The sequence below is a fragment of the Pezoporus wallicus genome, unplaced genomic scaffold (assembly GCF_028554395.1).
Source record: "Pezoporus wallicus isolate ANWC-B61680 ecotype Strahan unplaced genomic scaffold, APGP_CSIRO_Pwel_v1 contig_2545, whole genome shotgun sequence".
In the NCBI taxonomy this organism is placed as follows: Eukaryota; Metazoa; Chordata; class Aves; order Psittaciformes; family Psittacidae; genus Pezoporus; species Pezoporus wallicus.
Genome location: NW_026640157.1, coordinates 180,722 through 204,935, shown reverse-complemented (window position 1 = coordinate 204,935; position 24,214 = coordinate 180,722). Strand labels below are relative to the sequence as shown.

Genomic DNA, 24,214 nt, shown 5'->3' with positions numbered 1-24,214 from the left:
CCAAAACCATTCACTGCAAGACCAGGAGTTGCCTCCAGGGTCTTGTTTTAAAAAAAAAAAGTGGGAATGAACAGGTGAAGTGTCCATCTAGTAGCTCTGGACTTCCTGGGTGATGCAACTCAGGGCAAAGAAAGGCATAAGACATAACTTATGCTTTTATTTAAGAAACTGCTACATAGTTTTTGCCTCTAAAGATGCAAAGGAGGTTCCAGGATCCACTGAGCAATCTGAAATCTCTTGCTAGAGAAGCCAACCAATGAACAAATAAACCCCAACCAACCAAACAGGAAAAGCCTTTCTTTTTGTTTTTCTTTATTTTTCAATTTTTCAGTAAGTAGATGAGGCTACAGCTCAGGGTTACAGTGAGCAAACTGCCCACAAGACTTCATCTTCCACAGCAGGAGGGAGGAGACAAAAGAAAGGGGAAGGCCCACAAAACTTTTTTAAAACTTTTTTTTTCCCTTTTTTTCCCTCTCTCTTTAAAATAACAGCTAGACTGGGGGCTGTGAGCAGAAACCAAAGTAACAGGACACATCTTGATTTATTTTATTTTTTTGGGGGGAAGGGGGCGGTAGGCCTCCTTATTTGCCTGAATTTAGAGCTGCATTAAATAAATAGGCTTCAGCTCAAAAAAAAAGAAAAGAAAAAAACACCCAAAAAGACCAACAGTTTGTCTTTGACAGTTATAAAGCTTAAAAGCAAAAACAAGGAAGGATGCTCTGGTACAGAAGGAAAATTAATAATTAGTTTTCCTACAAAGAAAAGAAACCAGGCTCTACATACATAAATATATTACATACAACAGCAACTCAGAGGATGGATGGACGGATGGCTGACTGGCTGGCTGGATGCATGGCTGCAGCTCTCCCCACACAGGCATTTGGCTGAGCAGTTACTACTTCTCCTAATAATTCCAGGAATGGGCTTCAGCTTTTCTTTTTTCTCTTTTTTTTTTTTTTCCTTCTCTCCTTCCGTTCTCTCCCTCCTCTCCAGTTTTGGATTTAGGTTGTCCAGTATGGAGAAGTGCCATAGGTAGTTTTGGTAGCCTGAGACTTTTGCTGCATGGTGCTGGGTTGGTTACGTTGGCCAGATCCACCCTAGAAATTGGAAAGGAAGGAGACATGGGCATCAGCTCCTATACCACCAGTGCTCCCAGGAAGACATGCCTGTCTGTACACCAGCAGAAGAGCTACCACCCCCAGGGACAGACCTGACACAGCGATGCCCCCACAAAACACATCAATTTCTGCTCTGCGATATCTCTACATCTTGCAATGTAGGACAAACAGCCATAGAGACACCAAGCAGGAACACAGGGACACACCATCCTGCTGCCCCCCCCCCCCCCCCCCCCAACAGGTTCAAGCACAAGGATGGAGAGAAGCAGGACTGAGGAGCTCTCTCAAGGTGAATGGAGGCAGTGCACCAGCCAAGGATGTAACATACATATTCTGAGAGAGAAGTAATTTCCTATTTCTGGACTCTAAGGCAGAACACTTTTTTCAAGGAACTTTTATAGTGAGGAAAGGAAATGAATGGGCTGGTGAAACCAAATCAGAGTTGATATGTAAACTGTAAGTGGATGCTTGAATTTTTAACCCCAGAATTACAGTACAAGTGCTCACATCCTGCTTTCCTGCTGCAGCCAGGGGACAGCAGCACCTGCCTCTGCTTCAAACCTCAAAGCCCATCTCTCCACACCACACATGAAGATGGCCTCTTCACAGAATCACAGACTAGCAGAGGCTGGTAGGGACCTCTAGAGATCATCTAGTTCAGTCCCTCTGCTCAAGCCTAGAGCCAGTTGCCCAGGACCATGTCCTGACAGATCCAAGGATGGAGACTCCACAACCTCCTAGGCAAGCTGTGCCAGTGCTTGGTCACCATCACAGTCAAAAAGTGTTTCCTGATGTTCAGAGGGAAATTTCTGTGCTCCAGTCTGCTATCATGTTGTTGTACTTTGTAGTGCTGGGTTATGATATGACAGAATCACTGATCATGAGACTAATTTGGTATGTGTACTCGTATTGTCATCACCTTTGTCTCTCAGGAGCCATTTGGTGGGAACTATTGATAATTATGCCTTCAGCTTTTTTCCTCAGAGAGGCAACATGTAACAGGAACATCTTCTTCCAGCCAGCCTGCCTGCTTTCCTTCCTTCCAATATCCTTCTCCTCCAGGATAATTACAGTAGTATCTGAGAATTTTAAAGATTTTGAATATCCTTTGAATACTCTTGAAACCAGGCTGGTTCTTTTGCTAGGCAAACGCATGTTGTTGTATATGGTTCAGATCTTGCTTAGGATTAAACAGCTATATGTGGCAACTCCAACCCCTATGAGAAGCACTGCAGCTCGAAAGAGAGGGACTCGGACTCAAGTGACAGGCACTGTGGCTACTCAAACTCTGGCAACAAGGACTGCAGCTACTTCAACCCCAGCGACACACACTATAACTACTCAAATCCCAGTAGCAAGCACTAGAGCTACTCAAACCCCAGTAACAAGGATTGTACCTACTTCAACCCCAGTGACACACGCTATAACTACTTAAATCCCAGTAGCAAGCACTAGAGCTACTCAAACCCCAGTGACAAGCATTGGAGCCACTTCAAACTCTGCAACAAGCACTGTAGCTACTCAGACTCTTATGACCAGTACCACGGCTACTCAGAGTCTGGCAACAGGCACCACAGTAATTTTTATCCCCATAACAAGTACTGCAGCCACTCAAACCCCAGCAGCAAGTATGGTGGCTATTGAAAATTTGGGGACAAGCACTGCAGCTGATTTAATTCCTGTGACCAGTACTGTACTATTCAACTCCCAACAAGAAGAACAACTACTCAGCAGTCTGTGATGAGTGATATAACTGAATCAGAGAACCAACCTGTGTCACTATCAGCTGTCCCTGTACGCAAGAGGAAATGGAAATGAAAAACAATTTGTTCAGTGAAGGAGGAAGAACCAGGACCATCATCAGAACAGGAAGAGCAGGCAGAACCAGAGATAACCTCTTAATCCTTATCCTTGACTGATCTGCGGAATATGCAAAAAGATATCAGCCGTGTTCCAGGTGAGCACAGCATCTGTGGAATCATGGAGAAGAAGTGGGATGGAAAACCCATCTCAATCCTATACGCACGGATATGTGAATTGCAAGGAAAAACAGTTGTAGATCAGATGGCCTGGCATGTCAAAGCCACAGGACTATAAGGCTCTAGTAGACACCAGGGCACAATGTACACTAATGCCATCAGGCTATCAAGGGGTAGAACCCATTTGTATTTCTGGAGTGACAGGAAGATCCCAAGCGCTGACTGTACTGGAGGCTGAAATCAGCCTGACTGGGAAGGAGTGGCAAAAGCACCCCATTGTGACTGGTCCAGTGGCTCCATGAATCCTTGGCATACACTACCTTAGGAAAGGATATTCCAAGGACCCAAAAGGGTAACAATGGGCTTTTGGTATAGCTGCCTTGGAAACAGAGGAAATTAAGCAGCTGTCCACCTTGCCTGGTCTCTCAGGGGATCCTACTGTTGTGGGATTGATGAAGGTTGAAGAACAAGTGCCAATCGCAACCACAACAGTGCACCGGTGGCAATATCGTACCAACCAAGACTCCCTGATTCCCATCCATAAGATGATCCATAGGCTGGAGAGCCAAGGAGTGATCAGCAGGACCTGCACAACCTTTAATAGCCCAATATGGCCAGTGCAAAAGTCTAATGGAAAGTGGAGACTAATAATAGAATATAATGGCCTGAATGAAGTCACACCACCATTGAGTGCTGCTGTACCAGACATGCTAGAACTTCAGTATGAACTGGAGTCAAAGGCAGCCAAGTGGGATGCCACATTTGATATTGCCAGTGCATTTTTCTCATTTCCTTTGGCAGCAGAGAGCAGGCCACAGTTTGCTTTTACTTGGAGGGGTGTCCAGTTCACTTGGAACCGACTGCCCCAGGAGTGAGTGGAAACACAGCCCTACCATCCTGCCATGGACTGATCCAGACTGCACTGGAACAGGGGCATGCTCCAGAACATCTGCAATACATTGATGACATTATCATGTGGGGTGATACAGCAGAAGAAGTTTTTGAGAAAGGGAGGAAAATACAAATCCTTCTGAAGGGCAGTTTTTCCTTACAACGAGTAACGTCAAGGGACCTGCACAGGAGATTAAATTTTTGGAAATAAAATGGCAAGATGGAAGTCACCGTATCCCCACAGATGTGATCAACAAGATAACAGCAATGTCTCCACCAACAAATAAGAAAGAAAGACAATCTTTTTTGGGTGTTGTGGGGTTCTGGAGAATGCACATCACAAATTACAATTTGATTGTAAGCCCTCTCTATCATGTGACCCAGAAGAAGAATGATTTTAAATGGGGCCCTGAGCAACACCAAGCCTTTGAACAAATTAAACAAGAGAGAGTTCATGCAGTAGCCCTTGGACCAGTTCAGACTGGGCAAGATGTGAAAAACGTGCTTTACGCTGCAGCCAGGGAGAATGGTCCTACCTGCAGCCTCTGGCAGAAAGTTCCAGGGGAGACTCGAGGTTGACTCCTTGATTTTTGGAGTTGGGGATACAGAGGATCTGAGGCCAGCTATACTCGAACTGAATAAAGAGATACTGGCAGCTTATGAAGGGGGTCAAGCTGCTTCAGAGGACCCACTGTACAAGAAACTGTCAGAAAGTGAGAAGCGATAAGCATTGGAGATGGAAGGCAGCTACACGGAGTCCCCTACAAGTTGCAGAAACTGCTGAAGGAGAAGGTGAGTCAAGACACTTTGCAGAGGTGAAAGCCATCCAGCTGGCCTTGGACATTGCTGAATACGAAAAATGGCAAGTACTTTATCTCTATACTGACTCATGGATGGTAGCAAATGCCCTGTGGGGGTGGTTGAAGCAATGGAAGCAGAGTAACTGGCAACACAGAGGTAAACCCATCTGGGCTGCTGTGCTGTGGCAAGATATCGCTGCTCAGGTGCAGAACATGGTGGTGAAGGCACACCACGTAGATGCTCATGTGCCTAAGAGTCAGGCCACTGAGGAACATAAGAACAACCAACAGGTGGATAAAGCTGCTAAGATTGAAGTGGCTCGTGCATTTAGATTTGCAACATAAGGGTGAATTATTTTTAGCCCAGTGGGCCCATGGCACCTCAGGCCATCAAGGCAGAAATGCAACATATAGATGGGCTCGTGATCAAGGGGTAGACTTAACAATGGACACTATTGCCCAAGTTATTCACAAATGTGAAATACGTGCTGCAATTAAGCAAGCCAAGCAGTTAAAGTCTCTCTGGTATGGAGGACGACGGCTAAAGTACAAATATGGGGAGGCCTGGCAGATTGACTATATCACTCTCCCACCAACCCACCAAGGCAAGCACCATGTGCTCACCATGGTGGAAGCAACCACCGGATGGCTGGAAACATATGCTGTACCCCACGCCACTGCCTGGAACACTATCCTGGGCCTTGAGAAACAAGTCTTTTGGCGACACAGCACCCCAGAGAGAACTGAGTGAGACAATGAGACTCATTTCCGGAACAACCTTATAGACACTTGGGCCAAAGAGCATGGCATTGAGTGGATATATCACATCCCCTATCACACACCAGTCTCTGCAAAAATTAATTGAGACAATGGGCTGTTAAAAACTACAATGAGAGCTATGGGTGGTGGGACTTTCAAACATTGGGATACACATTTACCAAAAGTCATCTGGTTAGTCAACACTAGGGGATCTGCCAACAGGGCTGGCCCAGCCCAATCAGAACATTTACATACTGTAGAGGGGGATAAATCCTGTGGTGCACATAAGGAATTTTCTGGGGAAGAGGGTCTGGGTTATTCCTGCTTTAGGTAAAGGCCAACCCATTCGGGGGATTGCTTTTGCTCAAGGACCTGGGTGCACTTGGTGGGTAATGCAGGAAGATGGGAGAGTACAGTGTGTACCTCAAGGGGATTTAATTGTTGGCGAAAACAGCCAGTGAATTTAATTGCATGCTGTTGCCTGCTGTATAACACTTCTATGGTAGCTAGATGCCCATCACTGCACTGGGCACCCCCACCGCTCTGGACTTGGGGGCCTAACCCCAACTCCCTTTCAATCATCATATTAACAGAGAATGATTTTTGAGGAATCTGGATGAGTGCAGTGGTGATGATATAAGAACTGGCTTTAGCATACAACAATCCAACACCACACACCATCTCTCCTGCCCTGAAGGACTGTTAATACAAATGGTTCCCAATGTCATGGACTGAAAGAACTCAACCGACTCTTCTAGGGATGGCCCATACACTAAAGGAGTGACATGTGTATGTGTTTATGTATCTCAAGAGACAGAAAAGTTGATGGTATATCAGAAAATGTGGGATCTGAGCATGATGTAACTGTTATGGCATAAGGGGTGGATACTGTCCTGGGTTCAGCTGTAACAGCTGTTTTTCTTCCTTCTTGTGCAGTGCTGTGTTTTGGCTTTAGTCTGAGAACAACGATGGTAACAGACCAATGTTTTAGCTGTTGCTCAGTAGCACTTACCCTGATCAAGGACTTTTCAGTCTCATGCTCTGCCAGTGAGGAGGGGCAAGGGAAGCCAGGAGGAAGCAGAGACAGGACACCTAACCAAAACTAGCCAAAGAGGTATTCCATCCCACAGCACATCATGCCCAGTATATAAACTGGGGGGAGTCACCTGGAAGGGATCAGTCACTGGGTATTGGTCTGCAGGTGGTGAGCAATTGTATTGTGCATCAATTGGTTTCCTGAATTTTTATTTCTCCTTTTTCATTGTTCCCTATTGTTAGTTATTCTCTTCTCCCATCCCACCACGGGTGGGTGCACGGTACTTAGTTGCTGGCTGGGTTTAAACCACAATAGTCCATTGCATCTGGTCCTGTCACTGGGCACCACTGAAAAGAGCCTGGTTCAATTCCCTTCACACTCTTCCTTCAGGTATTTATATAGATTGCTAAGATCCCTCTGAGCCTTCTTTTCTGCAAGCTGAGCAGTCCCAGCTCTCTCAACCTTTCCTCATAGGAAAGACGATCCAGTCACTTCACCATCCTTGTGGCCCTTTGTCTCTTAAATACATCCATGTATCTCTTGTACTTGAGGAGCCCAGAACTGGACACACGACTCCAGGTGTGGCCTTACCAGTGCTAAGCAGAGGGGTAGGATGACCTTCTTTGACCTGCTGGTAGTACCTTGCCTAATACAGCCCAGGATGCCTTTGGCCTTCTTTGCAGCAATGGCATATTGTTGTCTCATAGTCAACTTGGTGCCCACCAGCATGTCCAGGGCCTTTTCTACCAAACTGCTTTGGGCCCCAGCATATACTGGTGCATGGGGTTGTTCCTTCCCAGGTGCAGGACTTTGCACTTCCCCTTGCTGAATTTCATGAGGTTCCCTCCCCAAGCTGGTCAACAGTCTGCAATCATTGTCAAGGCCCTTTCCCAATGAGCAAAGCAAAAACCAGACATTAGCAAAAACCTCCAAGTTCCTGCTGGGATGTGGGTGGGAGCAATCTGCCCTTGGGCACACTGTAGATATGGAATGGGACAACTCACCTGCCCATCTTGTTGAAGATGGTGATGCAGCATCTGGGAATGAGGCTGCTGATGTGCAGGCAGGATATGGAGAAATGGGGCTGGAGCATAACCTGGGGCAGCACCAGGGTTCAGGGGCCCAGTGGATCCGGGAGCAGAGGGCAGGCTGAAAGGAGATGGTGTGCCAGCATGGAATCCCTGCTTGTCAAACATCTGCATGGGAGGTGAGGGGGGCAGCATCAGAGACTGGTGTGAGCAGCCCCACAGTGACCGGATCAAGAACAAGAGTGGCCCAAACACAAATGACCTGAACTTTTCACCAACCCCATGAGCAAGCCAAGTCACACCTGTGAGCACTTCAGCAGATGAGTTTCAGTTTCTGTTCTCACCCATACTTCTGTACTAATGCCTCCAATATTTTATTTCCACAGCTACTATGCTCCTTTTTTCACTGACCTCTTTTTTACTCAGCAGGACATGGGATGGCAGCAGCTGCCTAAAATCAGCCCTTCACACATTGCATGGGCTCAGCCTGGAATTATTCAACCTACCCAGAGAGGCCCAACAAAAACACAAGAAGAATTTGCAATGAGATTTTCCTCCCCCTTGCCAAAGCTCAACCCAGCTTCCCGATTCAGCTGCTTTGGGTGCTATTTTGATGAAAAACATTAGTCCTTTGCCTAATGCAGCCCAAGATACCATTTTGCATGACATCACACTTCATTTGCACCCAGAACACAGAATGTGTGGGGCAGCATAGAGCACTACACCTATGCCAGCAGCTGCCATCAGGAACTGACATGGCAAAAGCAGTGAGACAGAGAATGAGACTCTTCTCCAACAGCAGAGCCAATGTACGAAATGCCATAGCCTGCTGACCAACTGGCCTGGGAATGGTCCTAGCCACCAGTGTTCCACAAGGGCAGCCATTAGCCTGGCCTCAGGCTACAGAGGAGGATCCAGTATTATTCACCTGAGTCTTGTTATAGACTGAGCCGCTGATATCAGGTACACCTGTGTTACTTGAGGTCACAGAAACACCTGGAAAACAAACAAAAAAAAGCCATAAACAATGAGAAAGTCAACCACCCTCCATATGCTTTGCTCCAAGCATCCACAACCTCGGTGAATGCATCTTTGCCTGCAGACACGGTACTGCACACCCTGCTGCTACTGCTGGCGATCAGCCTGGCAAGGTTGTCCGCACTGTCAGACCCACAGCACCCCACATGAGAACAGAAGAAAGGACTCAGTTCCTCACACTGCAAAGCAGGAAACCAGCCCACTGGGATAAATCACCCACATCCATGACCCAGCAGTTACTGCTTGGGTTCAAATGCTCTTCACCAGGCAGCACCCAACACTCATTTAAGCTCCAGAAAAGCCAGCTTTCCCCTATGATTAGGGACACATTTGGCTCTACTGCAGCATTCAAGAGCTTCTAGTAGTGCCCTGAGTGATAAGACTCGGCATCTGCTATATATTTCAACACCTGTCCTTTCACATCCTGCAAGAGAATGAGGTCTGCAATGGTCCTCTGCCCTGAGAGAATTAATTCTGATTCAGGCTAGCTTCCACCTGGGCCAGGTGGTGCCACAACAGACTCCAAAGCATTCACTTACCAGCAAGATGACTTTCAAACCAGCCACTCACATTCAGTGTCTTATAAAGACTGTCTCTAATCATTTCACTTGGATTAGAATAAAACCTGTAGTTCCTTTAGCCAGTGAGCTGAAGGTCTAGACTTGGAGGGTGTGCACTGCTCTAAGGTTGTACCCTTCCTAGGACATTGCTCTCTTACAGATTGTGCCTTCACAGATAAAAGTGTGATCAGCTCTTGGCTGAAGACAGTCCAGTTAGCATTTCAAATGCACAGCAAATGCTTGGTATTTGCTTAAGCCCAAGTATGAAGTAGTTAGTGATAAGCAATTCACTCTACTTTGTTGTTGTGAACGGCTTGATGTCCAAATGGAGACTGGTGGTAAGTGGTCCGCCTCAGGGGTAGGTACTGGGACCGGCATGGTTCAATATCTTTGTTGGTGACATGGACAGGGGATTGAATGCATCTTCAGCAAGTTTGCTGATGACACTAAGCTGTGTGGTGCAGTCCGCATGCTAGAGGGAAGGGATGCTATCCAGAGGAACCTTGATGGACTCAAGAGGTGAGCCCATATGAACCTTATGAAATTCAACCAGGCCAAGTGCAAGGTCCTGCACCTGAGTCAGTGCAATACCAAGCACAACTACAGCCTACTAAGAGACTGGACTGAGAGCAGGCCTGTGGAGAATGACTTGGGGGTGTTGGCTGATAAAAAGCTCAACATGAGCTGGCAGTGTATGCTCACAGCCCAGAAAGCCAACCATATGCTGGGATCCATCAAAAGGAGCATGACCAGCAGGTTGAGGGAGGTGATCCTCCCCCTCTGCTCCCATGAGATGCCCCCCTGCAGTCCTGCCTCCAGCTCTTGGAGGCAACAACTCAAGAGGGATGTAAAGCTGTTGGAGTGAGTCCAGAGGAGGCCATGAGGATGCTCTGAAGGCTGGAGCACTTCCATGGAGACAGGCTGAAAGAGCTGGGCTTCTTCAACCTGGAGAAGGCTCCCAGGAGACCTCATAACAGACTTGCAGTTCTGTCCTGGTTTCAGCTATAACAGTTGTTTTTTTTCTTCCTAGTAGATGGTACAGTGCTGTGTTTTGGCTTTAGTCTGACAACAATGCTGATAAACCAATGTTTTAGTTGTTGCTAAGTAGCACTTACAATGATCAAGGACTTTTCAGTCTCTCATAGAATCACAGAATACTTAGGGTTGGAAAGGACCTTAAGATCATCTAGTTCCAACCACCCTGCCATGGGCAGAGACACCATGTCGCCCAAGGCTTGATCCAACTTGCCCTTGAAGACCACCAGGGATGGAGCATTCACAACTTCCCCGGGCAAACCATTCCAGTGCCTCACCACCCATACAGTAAAGAATTTCCTCCTTATATCCAATCTAAACTTCCCCTGTTTAAGTTTTAACCTGTTAACCCTTGTCCTATCACTGCAGTCCCTAATGAACAGTCTATCCCCAGCATCCCTATAGGCCCCCTTCAGATACTGGAAGGCTGCTGTGAGGTCTCCATGCAGCTTTCTCCAGGCTGAACAGCCCCAACTTTCTCAGCCTGTCTTCATATGGGAGGTGCTCCAGTCCCCTGATCATCCTCGTGGCTCTCCTGTGGACTTGTTCCAACAGTTCCATGTCCTTTTTATGTTGAGGCCACCAGAACTGTACACAATACTCCAAGTGAGGTCACACGAGACCAGAGTAGAGGGGCAGGATCACCTCCTTCAACCTGCTGGTCACACTCCTTTTGATGCAGCCCAGGATACGGTTGGCTTTCGGGGCTGCAAGCACACACTGCTGGCCCATGTTCATTTTCTCATCGACCAACACCCCAAAGTCCTTCTCCACAGGGCTGCTCTGAATCTCTTCTCTGCCCAAGCTGTAGCTGTGCCTGAGAATGCCCCTACCCAGGTCTAGGATGTTGCACTTGGCATGGTTAAATTTCATAAGTTTGGCATCAGCCCACCTCACAAGTGTGACAAGGTCCCTCTGGATGGCATTCCTTCCCTCCAGCGTATCAACTGAACCACACAGCTTGGTGTCATCATCAAACTTGCTGAGGGTGCACTCAGTCCCACTGTCCATGTCACTGACTGTCATGGTTTAAGCCCAGCCCGTCAGTCAGAAAACACACAGCTGTTCGCTCACTCCCCCCGTCCTCCCCCCGCTCCCGGAGGGATGGGGAGGAGAACAGAAAGAATGTAACTCCCATGGGTTGAGATAAGAACAGTCCAGTAACTAAGGTATAACACAAAACCACTACTGCTACCACCAATAATAATAAGGGAAATAACAAGGGAAGAGAATACAACTGCTCACTACCTGCCGACTGATACCCAGCTCGACCGAGCAGTGATCTAGCCCTTCCGGGTAACTGCCCCACAGTTTATATACTGAGCATGATGTGCTATGGTATGGAATACCTCTTTGGTCAGTTTGGGTCAGGTGTCCTGTCTCTGCTTCCTCTCAGCTTCCCCTTTCTCCCTGGCAGAGCATGAGACTCAGAAAGTCCTTGGTCAGAGTAAACATTACTAAGCAGCAACCAAAAACATCGGTGTTATCAGTGCTGCCCCCAGGCTGAAAGTCAAAAACACAGCACTGCACCAGCCACCAAGAAGGAGAAAAACGACTGCTACTGCTGAACCCAGGACAGTATGCACCCCTAATTCCATACCATTCACGTCATGCTCAGATCCCACATCTTCAATATACCATCACTCTTATCTCATATATATACATATATATACATCCACAGAGAGAGACTGAGAGATCATTCCTTAGTGCATGGAACAATCCCTATAATTCTGCTGAGTCCATTCAGTCCATGATGTCAGGCTCCATCTCTTGTAACAGTCTTTCAGAGCAGGAGAGCTGTGTGCAGTGTTGGATCATTGCCTACTGATGCTGGTAGTTCCTTTATGGCAGAACTCGTCTGGTTTCATCAAAGTTCATTCTTTCTTGGGATGATGGTTGGAGGGAAGTCAGGGCCAGTTGCTGGTGACCTGAAGACATCTAGTTGGTGGGCTTATAAAAGTGCTACATAGCAGGCAATAGCATACAATTAAGTTCATTGGCTGTTTTCCCTTAAAATCAAATCCCCTTGAGGTATACATCAGACTTCCCCATCTTCCCACATTACCCACCAAGTATATCCGGGTCCCTGAGCAAAAGCAGTCCCACGAGTGGGTTTGCCTTTACCTGAAGCAGGAATAACCCAGACCGTCTTCCCCAGCAAATTCTTTATGTGCACCATAGGAACTTTGTTCCCCTTCTACAGTATATACAGGCTCCATCTGATGTAACCGTCTTTTAGGGCAGTAGAGAAGGCGTGTTGTGTCAGATAGTTGCCTGCTGACGACACCGCTGAACTCCTCTGGTCACTGCTGAGCATGTCTCATTTCATCAAAGTTCGTTCTTTGTTGGGGTGATGATCAGAGGGAAGTCAGGGTCAGTCGACGGTGACCTGATGACAGTACTGGGAGACTCCTGCTGCTGCCACAGGCTTTTTCCATGATTTTATTCTCTGATATGATCCTGACAGCACATATATTTTTAAAGCCCAGAGTGGTGGAGATGGGCATCTAGCTGATGGGCTGTTAAATGTGTTATATAGCAGGCAAAATCATATAATCAAGTTTGTTAGCTGTTTTCCCCCAAAATTAAATCCCCTTGAGGTACATGGCAGACTTCCCCGTCTTGCCACATTAACCATCAGTTATATCCAGGTCCCTGAGCAAAAGCAATCCCACGAGTAAGTTTGTCTTTATTTGAAGCAGGAATAACCCAGACTGTCTTCCCCAGAAAATTCTTTATGTGCACCACAGGAAACTTATCCCCCTCTACAGTACGTGAAAATTCTGACTGGGCTGGGCCAGCCCTGTTCGCAGATCCTCTGGTGTTGACCAACCAGGTAGCCTTTGGTAAATGTGTATCCCAGTGTTTGGAAGTCCCACGACCCATTGCTCTCAGTGTAGTTTTTAACAGCCCATTGTATCATTCAATTTTCCCAGAGGCTGGTGCATGGTAGGGGATGTGATATACCTACTCAATGCCATACTCTTTGGACCAAGTGTCTATAAGGTTGTTCCGAAAATGAGTCCCACTGTTTGAGTGAATTCTTTCTGGGGTGCTGTGTCACCACAAAATCTGTTTCTCAAGGCCCAGGATAGTGTTCCAGGCAGTGGCGTGGGGCACAGCGTATGTTTCCAGCCATCCGGTGGTTGCTTCCACCATGGTAAGCACATGGCGCTTGCCTTGGCGGGTTGGTGGCAGTGTGATATAGTCAATCTGCCAGGCCTCCCCATATTTGTACTTTAGCCATCGTCCTCCATACCAAAGAAGCTTTAACTGTTTGGCTTGTTTAATTGCAGCACATTTCACACTCATGAATAACCTGGGTAATAGTGTCCATTGTTAAGTCCACCCCTCGATCACGAGCCCATCTATATGTTGCATCTCTGCCCTGATGGCCTGAAGTGTCATGGTCCCACCAAGCCCAAAATAATTAGCCCTTATTTTGCCAATCTAAGTCCACCTGAGCCACTTGAATGATTGTTTGGTGTTCCACAGTGGACCAACTCTTGGGTACAGGGGCATCTACATGGCGTACCTTCACCACCAGGTTCTGCACCTGGGTAGCAATATCTTGCCACAGTACAGCAGCCCAGATGATTTTACCTCTGCGTTGCCAGTTACTCTGCTTCCATTGCTGCAACCACCCCCACAGGGCATTTGCCACCATCCATGAGTCAGTATAGAGATAAAGTACTTGCCATTTTTCTTATTCAGCAATGTCCAAGGCCAGCTGGATGGGTTTCACCTCTGCAAAGTGTCTTGACTCACCTTCTCCTTCAGCAGTTTCTGCAACTTGTAGGGGACTCCGTACAGCCGCCTTCCATCTCCAATGCTTTCACACAATACAGCAGGACCCATCAGTAAACAGAGCATACTGCTTTTCACTTTCTGACAGTTTATTATATGGTGGGGCCTCTTCAGCACGCATCACCTCCTCCTCTGGTGACATTCCAAAATCTTTGCCCTTTGGAAAGTCCATGATAACTTCTAGAATTCCTGGACGACTGGGATTTCCTATTCGAGTTCGTTGTGTAATTAGTGCAGCCCATTTACTCCATGTAGCATCAATTGAATGATGTGTAGAGGAGACCCTGCCTTTGAACATCCAGCCTAGCACGGGCAACTGGGGTGCCAGGAGGAGCTGTGCTTCAGTGCCTATCACTTCTGAAGCAGCTCGAACCCCTTCATAGGCTGCCGGTATCTCTTTTTCAGTTGGGGTATAGCTGGCCTCAGATCCTCTGTATCCCTGACTCCAAAAGCCAAGTGGTCGACCTCTAGTCTTCCCTGGAGCTTTTTGCCACAGGCTACAGGTAGGACCATTCTCCCCAGCTGCAGTGTAGAGTACATTTTTTAAATCTGGTCCACTCCGGACTGGTCCAAGGGCTAGTGTGTGATCTATTTCTCATTGAATTGGTTCAAAGGCTTGTTGTTGCTCAGGGCCCCATTTAAAACCATTCTTTTTCTGGGTCACATGAAAATGAGGGCTTACAATCGAACTGTAATTTGGGATGTGCATTCTCCAGAACCCCACTGCACCCAAGAAAGCTTGTGTTTCTGTCATATTAGTTGGTGAAGACATTGATGTTATCTTGTTGATCACATCTGTGGGAATCTGGCAATGTCCATCCTGCCATTTATTCCCAAAAATTGAATCTTCTGTGCAGGACCCTTGACCTTGCTTGTTTTAAGGCATAACCGTTTTTTGCAGGATTTGGATTATTTTTTTCCCTTTCTCAGGGACTTCTGCTGTATCACCCCACATGATAATGTCATCAATGTATTGCAGGTGTTCTGGAGCTTGCTCCTGTTCCAGTGCAGTCTGGATCAGTCCATGGCAGATGGTAGGGCTGTGTTTCTACTCACTCCTGGGGCAGTCGATTCCAAGTATACTGGATTCCCCTCCAAGTAAAAGCGAACTGTGGCCTGAACTCTGCTGCCAAAGGAATTCAGAAACATGCACTGGCAATATCAAATGTGGCATCCCACTTGGCTGCCTTTGACTCCAGTTCATAATGAAGTTCTAGCACACCTGTTACGGCAGCTCTTAATGGTGGTGTGACTTCGTTCAGGACACGATAGTCTACTGTTAGTCTCCACTCTCCATTAGACTTTTGCACTGGCCATATGGGCTATCAAAGAGTGAGCAGGTCCTGCTGATCACTCCTTGGCTCTCCAGTCTATGGATCAGATTATGGATGGGAATCAGGGAGTCTCGGTTGGTGTCATATTGCCGCCTGTGCACTGTTGTGATCACAATTAGCACTTGTCATTCTTAGACCTTTAGCAATCCCACAACAGAAGGATCCTCTGAGAGACCAGGCAAGGTGGAGAGCTGCTTAATTTCCCCTGTCTCCAAATCATCTATACCAAAAGCCCATCAGTACCCTTTTGGGTCTTTGAAGTACTCTCTCCTGAGGTAGTGTATGCCAAGGGTGCATGGAGCCTCTGACCAGTCACAATGGGGTGCTTTTCCACTTCCTCCAAGTCAGGCTGATTTCAGCCTCCAGTACAGTCAACTCTTGGGATCCTCCCGTCACTCCAGAAATATAGATGGGTTCCACCCCTTGACAGCTTGATGGCATCAGGGTACACTGTGCACCACTATCTACTGGAGCCTTATACTTCTGTGGAACTGATGTGCCAGGCCATCTGATCCACACAGTCCAGTAAATCTGATTGTCCCCTACCTCCCCCTGGCTGGAGGCAGGGCCCCTCTAATAGTCATCAAATTGGTCACTTACATCTTGTTGATAGGGATTAGTCTTTATCACAGGAGCTGGAGTAAAATCAGCTCTTCCACTCCCATCTGGGAAACTGCTCACCAGAGACTGAAACCGCAGCTCTCATGGGATGATCATCCTTGACCTTTGTTCTCCTCTTCAATTCACACAGCCATTCCTCCAAAGCTGAGGTAAGTTTTCCATCCCACTTCCTCATGTTTCTCTGTGATCCTCCAGGTAAAACCATAGGGTTGCCTGTGGTGTGTACCTCCTATATCTTCTCTCTCAAGCAGTAGGATGCCTTTTGTTAATAGCTGAGACGTGGGTTGGTACACGTGGAAAGCTGGATAGATTGGATATATCGTCTCTCGTTTGAGGTCCTGGGACAGTTTTTCCACAGCTGGTGTGATGGAAGGGGTGAGATTGTCTTCAAACTCTTGGAGTTAACAAACCAGTTCATCTGCTGTTGGTGGTTGTACGTCATTCCAGGTTATTGCTGCCAATGAGTGGGCATATGGTGATGATTCATTCCTTGTAAATTTCCACCACATGGGTCATGTACATTAGACTTCATCTGGATCTATGGGTGCATCCCCGGAATTTGGCTTGATGTGATAGATCATCTCTACAATGGCTGATTCCCTCAAAGACTGGATGCCTTTCTCTAGAGTAGTCCACTTGGCTGAATAACTCATAACATCGTGCTTGTATGGAAACCTTTCTTTCACAGCTGCCAAGAGCCACTTCCAAAGGCTGAGGGACTTTTTCCCTCTTGAAATTGCTTTGTCAATTCCTCCTTCCTTGCAAGTGATCCCAGCTGCTTGGCTTCTGTACCTTCTAGTTCGTGACCATCTGTGGCGGCAGTGTTCTCATGGGAGAATGGATAATTGGTACATAAACTCTGAATAATCCTGAAAGATACAGCAAGGCCATGAGAGGCCCAAGGAAGCCTAAACAAGCAAGATAAGAAGAAGCTGGAATTCACAGAGTTAATGAGAACTGTAGACTGTTGGCAAGCTTTTGAGGTCAAGTTCTCACACCTGTGCTTAACCAATTATATGTTAGTCACTTAGGGTCTTCAAGACATGTATTCAATCATAATATGTCAAATCACTGTAAGTGCATGTAAGAAATAGTATATAAGGAGTTAAGGCTTTGTAATAAATGGCTTTTGTCTGATCATATTGATCTCTGACTGAGTCCATATATTTTCTGCGGCAACCATCGGCCCCATTGTCCCAGCGTCAGAGCAATGAGGTGATGATGTGCTCCCCTTGTTGACAGGTGAAATCCTTTCACATATTCCGTAGCTCGGTTGAGGTCCGGGGTTGAGATGTCACCTCTTCTTCCTCTGATTCACATACTAATAATTCCTGGACAGATGCTGTCCCAGGTGGTGAGCACATTGTTTCTTCATCTTGCTTCATCTTTCTTGCCTCTTTTTTGCTTTTCCCTTTGTGTACAAGGGCAACAGATATTGATAAAAATTGGTCCTCTGGTGTGGCTGCTGTACTTGAGATTGTGGTAGCTGCGCTGTCTGCTGTACTCAGAGTTTGGGTAGCTGCTGTACTTGTCACTGGGGCTGGTGTAGCTCCTGTGCTTGGAGCTGGAGTAGCTGCGTTGTCTGTTGCTTTGCCATCAGATCCAGGGAGAGTTTTTTCCTTTTGAAGGTGCTGCGTAGTGTTTAACAGGGCTCTGTAAGCACAGGCCAAGCCCCAGCACGTTGCCATAATTCGTCCCTCTCTGGTATGACCAGGATGACAACACACATCATTTAAGTGTTTTACTAGTTTTTCTGGATTTTGCACTTGTTCAGTGGTGAAGTTCCAAAGCACTGGAGGGGCCCACTGGCCTAGATACTTGCCCATACTATCCCACACACCCTGCCACTCATGTCCAGCCTCGGGGAAAAATCTCTTGGTCCTCCTATATCGTCGTCTAACCCTAGACAAGACCCAAATCCGACTCCACTTAACTTTTGAGATCAGACAAAATGGTTGTGGGTAAAACACACTCTATGAATGCCAGCATGGTGATCCCCATCACAATCAGCAGGCAGGTCCCAAGGGTACCCAAAGGCCATTCAAAACCTTCAGAACTCTCAAATGATGCTGTAAGCGGTCTGGTGGAGGAGCTGGGAGCTTAAGGGAATCTCTCCCTCATGGGTTGACCACCCGAGGAGGAAAAAAAAAAATGTATAATTGTTAAACACTTCTATTATATACTTCCCAAGGTATAGAGGTGGTGATCACACTGGGAACGCAAGCCAGATCAGTTTCATGGTCAATGATTCTATTGTATTACAAGTCATTACCATAAAGTACAATGACACAAGAACCTTAGCTCAAGGCCCCCAACTGATAAACACTAACACAGCAAATACTGGCTCTAAGTAAGGTATGACATGCTGGAACTGTGAGATCAAGAGCAACAACTTTGAGAGCCAGTAAATCAGCATTGTGACGAGTGACTATTAATCCAAAACAATGATTGCTTATCACAAATACGATTAGACACACTCCAGTCAAATCTGTCATTATCTCAAACCCTCGTGCCCCACATTGGGCGCCAAAAAGAACTGTCACGGTTTAAGCCCAGCCTGTCACTCAGAAACCACGCAGCTGTTCGCTCACTCCCCCCTTCCCCCCCCTTCCTTCCCCCGCTCCCGGAGGGATGGAGAGGAGAATAGAAAGAATGTACCTCCCACGGGCTGAGATGAGAACAGTCCAGTAACTAAGGTATAACACAAATCCACTACTGCTACCACCAATAATAATTGATGGCTTGGCTTCGCGAATGAAGATTTGGGAAGGGCTATACCACACTTACTACAATCATGATGACCAAGGGCATGTGGGATAGGCAAATCTGGTAGGACAAAAGGCTGCTTAGGCAATCAGGAAGTTTCTGACCAGGACTGTTATCTCCTGGGGCAATCTCTAGCGACCAATGTCCTGATCCACCCGCATGCAAGGTTGGATCTGCAGCTTCCAATGCACCTTGGCACCTGCCATTTCAACCCTCGCCTGTTGCTACAGCCAAGTGAGAGGAAACCCTTCCAGCCTGCGCAGTGGATTTTTTAGGTGAAGTGCAGCATGTGCAGAACTGGCCCCACCCTTTACACCTGAGGTTTATCTGCCACAGACTAGCTAGCTAGGACGGTGACAGCAAAGTCCTCAGGTCGTAGGTTTTGTAAGAGTGTCCTTCTCTTAGATGGAAGACCATACAAGGCTAGATGAGCTACATCTGCCTGAGTTTGAAGTTAAGAGATTTTCTTCTCCTATAAGGATAGCTTGTCTTCGCTAACGAAGATTCGGGAAGGGCTTTACCCACACATTCTGAACAAGACTGTCATCTCCTGGGTCAATCACAAGCGAGTGATGACGCAACAGCACAACATCAAACGTCATTTTAATCTCATAATGACATGTCTCAAGCTGGGCATGGGGAGGCTTAGTCTGGGTATTAGGAAAAATTTCTTCACCAAGAGGTGATCAAGCATTGGAACAGGTGGCGCAGGGAAGTGGTGGAATCATTGTCCCTGGAAGTGTTCAAAAAACATTGAGATGAGGCCTTTAATGACATGGCTTAGTGGTGGTTTTGGCAGTCGTGGGGTAATGGTTGGACTTGATGATCTTAAAGGTCTTTTCCAACCTGGTTAATTCTAGAATTCTACAATTATGACTTACAGGCGTTCAGTCATAAGCCAATAATAATAATGATAAGGGAAATAACAAGGGAAGAGAATACAACACCTCACCACCCACTGACCGATACCCAGCGTGACCAGAGCAGCGCTCTAGCCCTTCCAGGTAACTGCCCCACAGTTTATATAGTGAGCATGACGTGTTGTGGTATGGAATACCCCTTTGGTTAGTTTGGGTCAGGTGTCCTGTCCCTCCTTCATCCTGACTTCCCCTCTTCCCTGGCAGAGCATGAGACTCAGAAAGTCCTTGGTCAGACTAAACATTACTAAGCAGCAACCAAAAACATCAGTGTTATCAGCGCTGCTCCCAGGCTGAAAGTCAAAAACACAGCACTGCACCAGCCACCAAGAAGGAGAAAAACAACTGCTATTGCTGAACCCAGGACACCGACAAAGATGTTGAACAAGACCATTCCCAACACAGATCCCTGAGGGACACCACTTATTACGGGTCTCTAGCTGGACATTGAGCCATTGACCACAACTCTTTGCGTGTGGCCATCCAGCCTGTTCTTTATCCACTGAGAAGTCCACCTTTCAAATTGATGTCTCTCCAATTTAGAGACAAGGATGTTGTGCTGGATAGTGTTGAACGCTTTGCACAAGTCCAGGTAGATGATGTCAACTGCTTTGCTCGTATTCATCAGTTCTGTAGCCCCATCATAAAAGGTCACCAAATTGGTCAGGCAGGAGTTGCCCTTAGTGAAGCCATGTTGGCTGTCACCAACCACCTTTTGTTTTTCATGTGCCTTAGCATGCTTTCCAGGAGAACCTGCTCCAAGATTTTGCCAGGCACAGAGGTGAGACTGACTGGTCTGTAATTCCCCGGGTCATCCATTTTCCCCTTCTTGAAAAAGGGGTTATATTTCCCTTTTTCCGGTTCTAGGGAACTTCACCTGACCGCCATGATTTCTCAAATATGATGGACAGTGGCTTAGCAACTTAATTTCCTAGCTCTTTCAGGACCCACGGATGGATTTCATCAGGTCCCATGGACTTATGTACCTTCAGGTTCTTAAGATGGTCTCAAACCAAATCCTCTCCTACAGTGGGCCCAAGGTCTTCATTCTCACAGTCCCTGCATCTGTCTTCCAAGACTTGGGTGGTGTGGTCAGAGCCTTTGCCAGTGAAGACTGAGGCAAAGAAGTCATTAAGAACTTCAGCCTTCTCTAAATCCAGGGTAGCCAGTTCACCTGATAGCTTCCAGAGAGGGCCCACGTTGTCCCTAGTCTGTCTTTTATTTGCAACGTACCTATGGAATCCCTTCTTGTTATCTTTCACATCCCCGGCCAAGTTTAATTCTAACTGGGCCTTAGCTTTCCTAAGGTGGTCCCTAGCTTCCCAGACAATATCCCTGTATTCCTCCCAGACTGCCTATCCTCGCTTACACCTTTTATAAGCCTCTTTTTTCCCCTCAAAGATTCCTCAGCAGCTCCTTATCCATCCAAGGAGGTCTCCTGGCCTTCCTGCTGCACTTCCTTCTAGTTGGGATGCAACACTCCTGAGCTTGCAGCAGGTGATCCTTGAATATCAACCAAGAGTCTTGGGCCCCCCTGCCCTCTAGGGCTATATCCCATGGAGCCTTACTAAGCAGGTTCTTGAAGAGGCTAAAGTCTGCTCTTTTGAAGTCCAGTGAGCTTGCTGCACGCTCTTCTCACTGTCCTGAGGATCTCAAATTCGACCATCTCATGATTGCTGCAACCAAGGCTGCCCTGGAGCATCACATTTCCAATGAGCCCTTCCCTGTTGGTGAGCAGGAAGTCAAGCATGGCACCTCTCCTTGTTGTCTCCTCTATTACTTGCAGAAGGAAGTTATCTTCTACACAATCAAGGAATCTGCTGGATTGCTTGTGCCGGGCCATACCCTCCCTCCAACAGACATCAGGATAGTTGAAGTCCCCTATGAGAACAAGACCCTGCGAGTGTGAGGCTTTTCCTATCTGTCTATAGAGCGCTTCATTCACCCCTTGATCAGGTGGTCTGTAACAGATCCACACAGTAATGTCTCCTATCACTGTTCTCCCTTTAACCCTGACCCACAAACTCTCTGTTGACTGATCACCTGTCCCCAGACAGAGTTCCATACTCTCCAGCCTATCCCTAACATAAAGGGCAACTCCCCCTCCCCGCCTGCCAGGCCTGTCTTTTCTAAAGAGCCTGTAACCTCCCATCCCAACACTCCAGTCATAGGAGCCATCCCACCATGTTTCTGATGCCTCCTATATCATACCCCCATAGACATGCACACATGTCTAATTCCTCTTGTTTGTTCCCCATGCTACGGGTGTTTGTATAGAGGCATGTGAGCTGAGCTCCAAATGAAGCCGGTTCATTGGCTGGAGCAGCTGGAATATCTCTACATCGCTCCGAGCATTTATTACAGGTGCTGGCAACTGACTGGAAGTGCTGGGATGGAATGATGCTCCCCTCCCCCAACACATCTAGTTTAAAGCTTCCTTGACCAGTCTGGCAAGCCTCCTACCAAAACCACTCTTTCCCTTCATTGTCAGACCAGCTCCACCAGCCCCCAGTAGACTTGGCCTACTAAATTGAGTCCCATGTTCTAGATACCCAAACCCCTGACTATGACACCACCCTTTTAACCAGTTATTAACCTGGCCAATCCTCCTAGCTTTTTTAAGGTCCTCCCCTTTATCCTGGACAATTGATGAAAAGACTATCTGAGCTCCAGAGCCCCTAGCCACCTCCCCCAGGGCTCTGTAGTCCTTCTTTATGTTCTCTGGGCTACTGCTGTCTATATCACTAGCACCCACATGGACGACTAGAAGTGGGTAATAGTCAGTGGGATTTACTAGACCAGGCAGCCTCTCTGCAACATCCCTGATCCATGCCCTTGATAGGCAACACACCTCCCTTGAGACGGGGTCAGGCCAACAGATGGGTTCTTCTGTTCCTTTCAAAGTAGAGTCCCCTACTACTATGACCCACCGCTTTTTCCTGACAGCACCAGTAGTGATCTTTTTCACCAGTGCATCAGCTATTTGTTCCTGGTGCTAGTGTGTTTCCTCATTAGCCCCCTGCAGAACAGCAAAGCTGTTCTGGGTGGGGACAACAGATTTAGGAGCTTTTAATTGTCCTCTTCCTCCTTTTTTTGTTTGTTACTATTTCCCAGCTTCCTGGGTTAACGGCCTCTTTCTTTCCTCCATGAGCTACAGTGGATGGTTGAGGCCCCTGCACAGTTTGGGCCTGGAGCAAGCAGTCCTGTTTCCTCTCAGCTTTCCTGACATCTTTCAGCCTATTGACAGCGTTCCACAGCTCAGCCACCTGCTGTAGAAGGACATCCACCAGGGCACACGAAGTGCAGCCCTGCCCATTGTACACCCTCGCCTCAGGAGAGCAGTGCAGGCACTCTCTACACCAAGTTCTGCACTGCAGCCTCCCCTCTCATCGGCTCTGTCTGGGTGCCTAGGCTGGCCACTGCCAGGACAGCCAGAGCAGAGCTCCCAGACTGGGCTCTGGTCATAAGACGAGTCCTCACCATCCTGCTCGCCTGCCTGCGCAAACTGCCTCCACCAGCCCTTTTTCACCGCACTCCTGGTCACTCGAGCTCCCTGGGGCAGGTTTTTAACCAGTCAGGGCTGGTACCATCCCTCCTGGCACCACCCCCTGTGAGTCAGCTGCTCACATCAGCTGAGCTGCTGGCTCCTGGGCAAGTCCTGTGAGGACTTGAGGCTCCCCAAGTGGCTCTTGCCACTCTGAGTTGAGGCTCCTGGATGCTAAGCTTCCCCCCGCTCAGGTGTTGAAGGCATCCTCACTTGAGCTAGTCACCTCAGTAATTGACCCCTCAGCAACTGACTCATGCTCTGCCAGGACGGAGCAGAGACATAACACCTAACCCAAACTAGCCAAAGTGGTATTCCATACCACAGCATGTCATGTCCAGTATATAAACTGAGGGGGAGTTACCCAGTGGGGATCTATTGCTGCTCAGGTCATGCTGGGTATCGGTCAGCAGGTGGTGAGCAATTGTACTGTGCATTGCTGCTGGTTAGTGGTTTACTTTTTTCCTTTCCCCTCGTAGTTTTATATTCTCTCCCCTTGTTATTTCCCTTAGTAGTAGTAGTATTATATTGTACTTTATACTTCTAGGCACAAGAATGTGATGAGTTACAGGGTGTACACACAGCAGCTGAAACAACAGCCCAGAGATATGTGAACAGACAGCTATCTCAATTACCTGTCAAGAAATTCAAACTATAGCCTTCATTTGGCAGAGGACCATTTCAGCAGCAGCATCTAGATGCTTAGGCTTCAAAAACACAGCACTGTTGCAGGACCACTATATTCTTCAGCAAGGAAAATTTGGCAGAGAAAACAGCTCACCATTTCTCCCCAGTATAATTGTGGACAAAGCTGCGCATCAGCCACAAATCCTTACACAAAGTTCAGCTGTGAGGTTTTGAAAGAACACTTGGGCCGTTAAAAAAAAAGTATTTTGTATACAGAAGATGGAGAAACAGCTTGGATCATGACCCTGTTTAGATCTGGCTGCTGTGTTCATTGCACAGCACTGGGAATTGACC

At 47.3% G+C, this 24,214-nt stretch overlaps 1 protein-coding gene across 1 annotated transcript in view; it reads right to left on the bottom strand.

Annotated features, from left to right (window-relative positions):
- Positions 1-859: 859 nt before the first annotated feature.
- The window catches only part of LOC130603762 (ubiquitin-associated protein 2-like), a 150,599-nt gene continuing 127,244 nt past the window's right edge, over positions 860-24,214 (bottom strand). The window contains exons 25-27 of the mRNA XM_057417774.1: positions 8,540-8,607; positions 7,588-7,779; positions 860-1,097 (exon numbers count right to left, since the gene is read on the bottom strand). Of these exons, the coding sequence (XP_057273757.1) occupies positions 1,002-1,097; positions 7,588-7,779; positions 8,540-8,607 (356 nt within the window). The 3' untranslated portion in view covers positions 860-1,001. The remainder of the gene's footprint in view (positions 1,098-7,587; positions 7,780-8,539; positions 8,608-24,214) is intronic.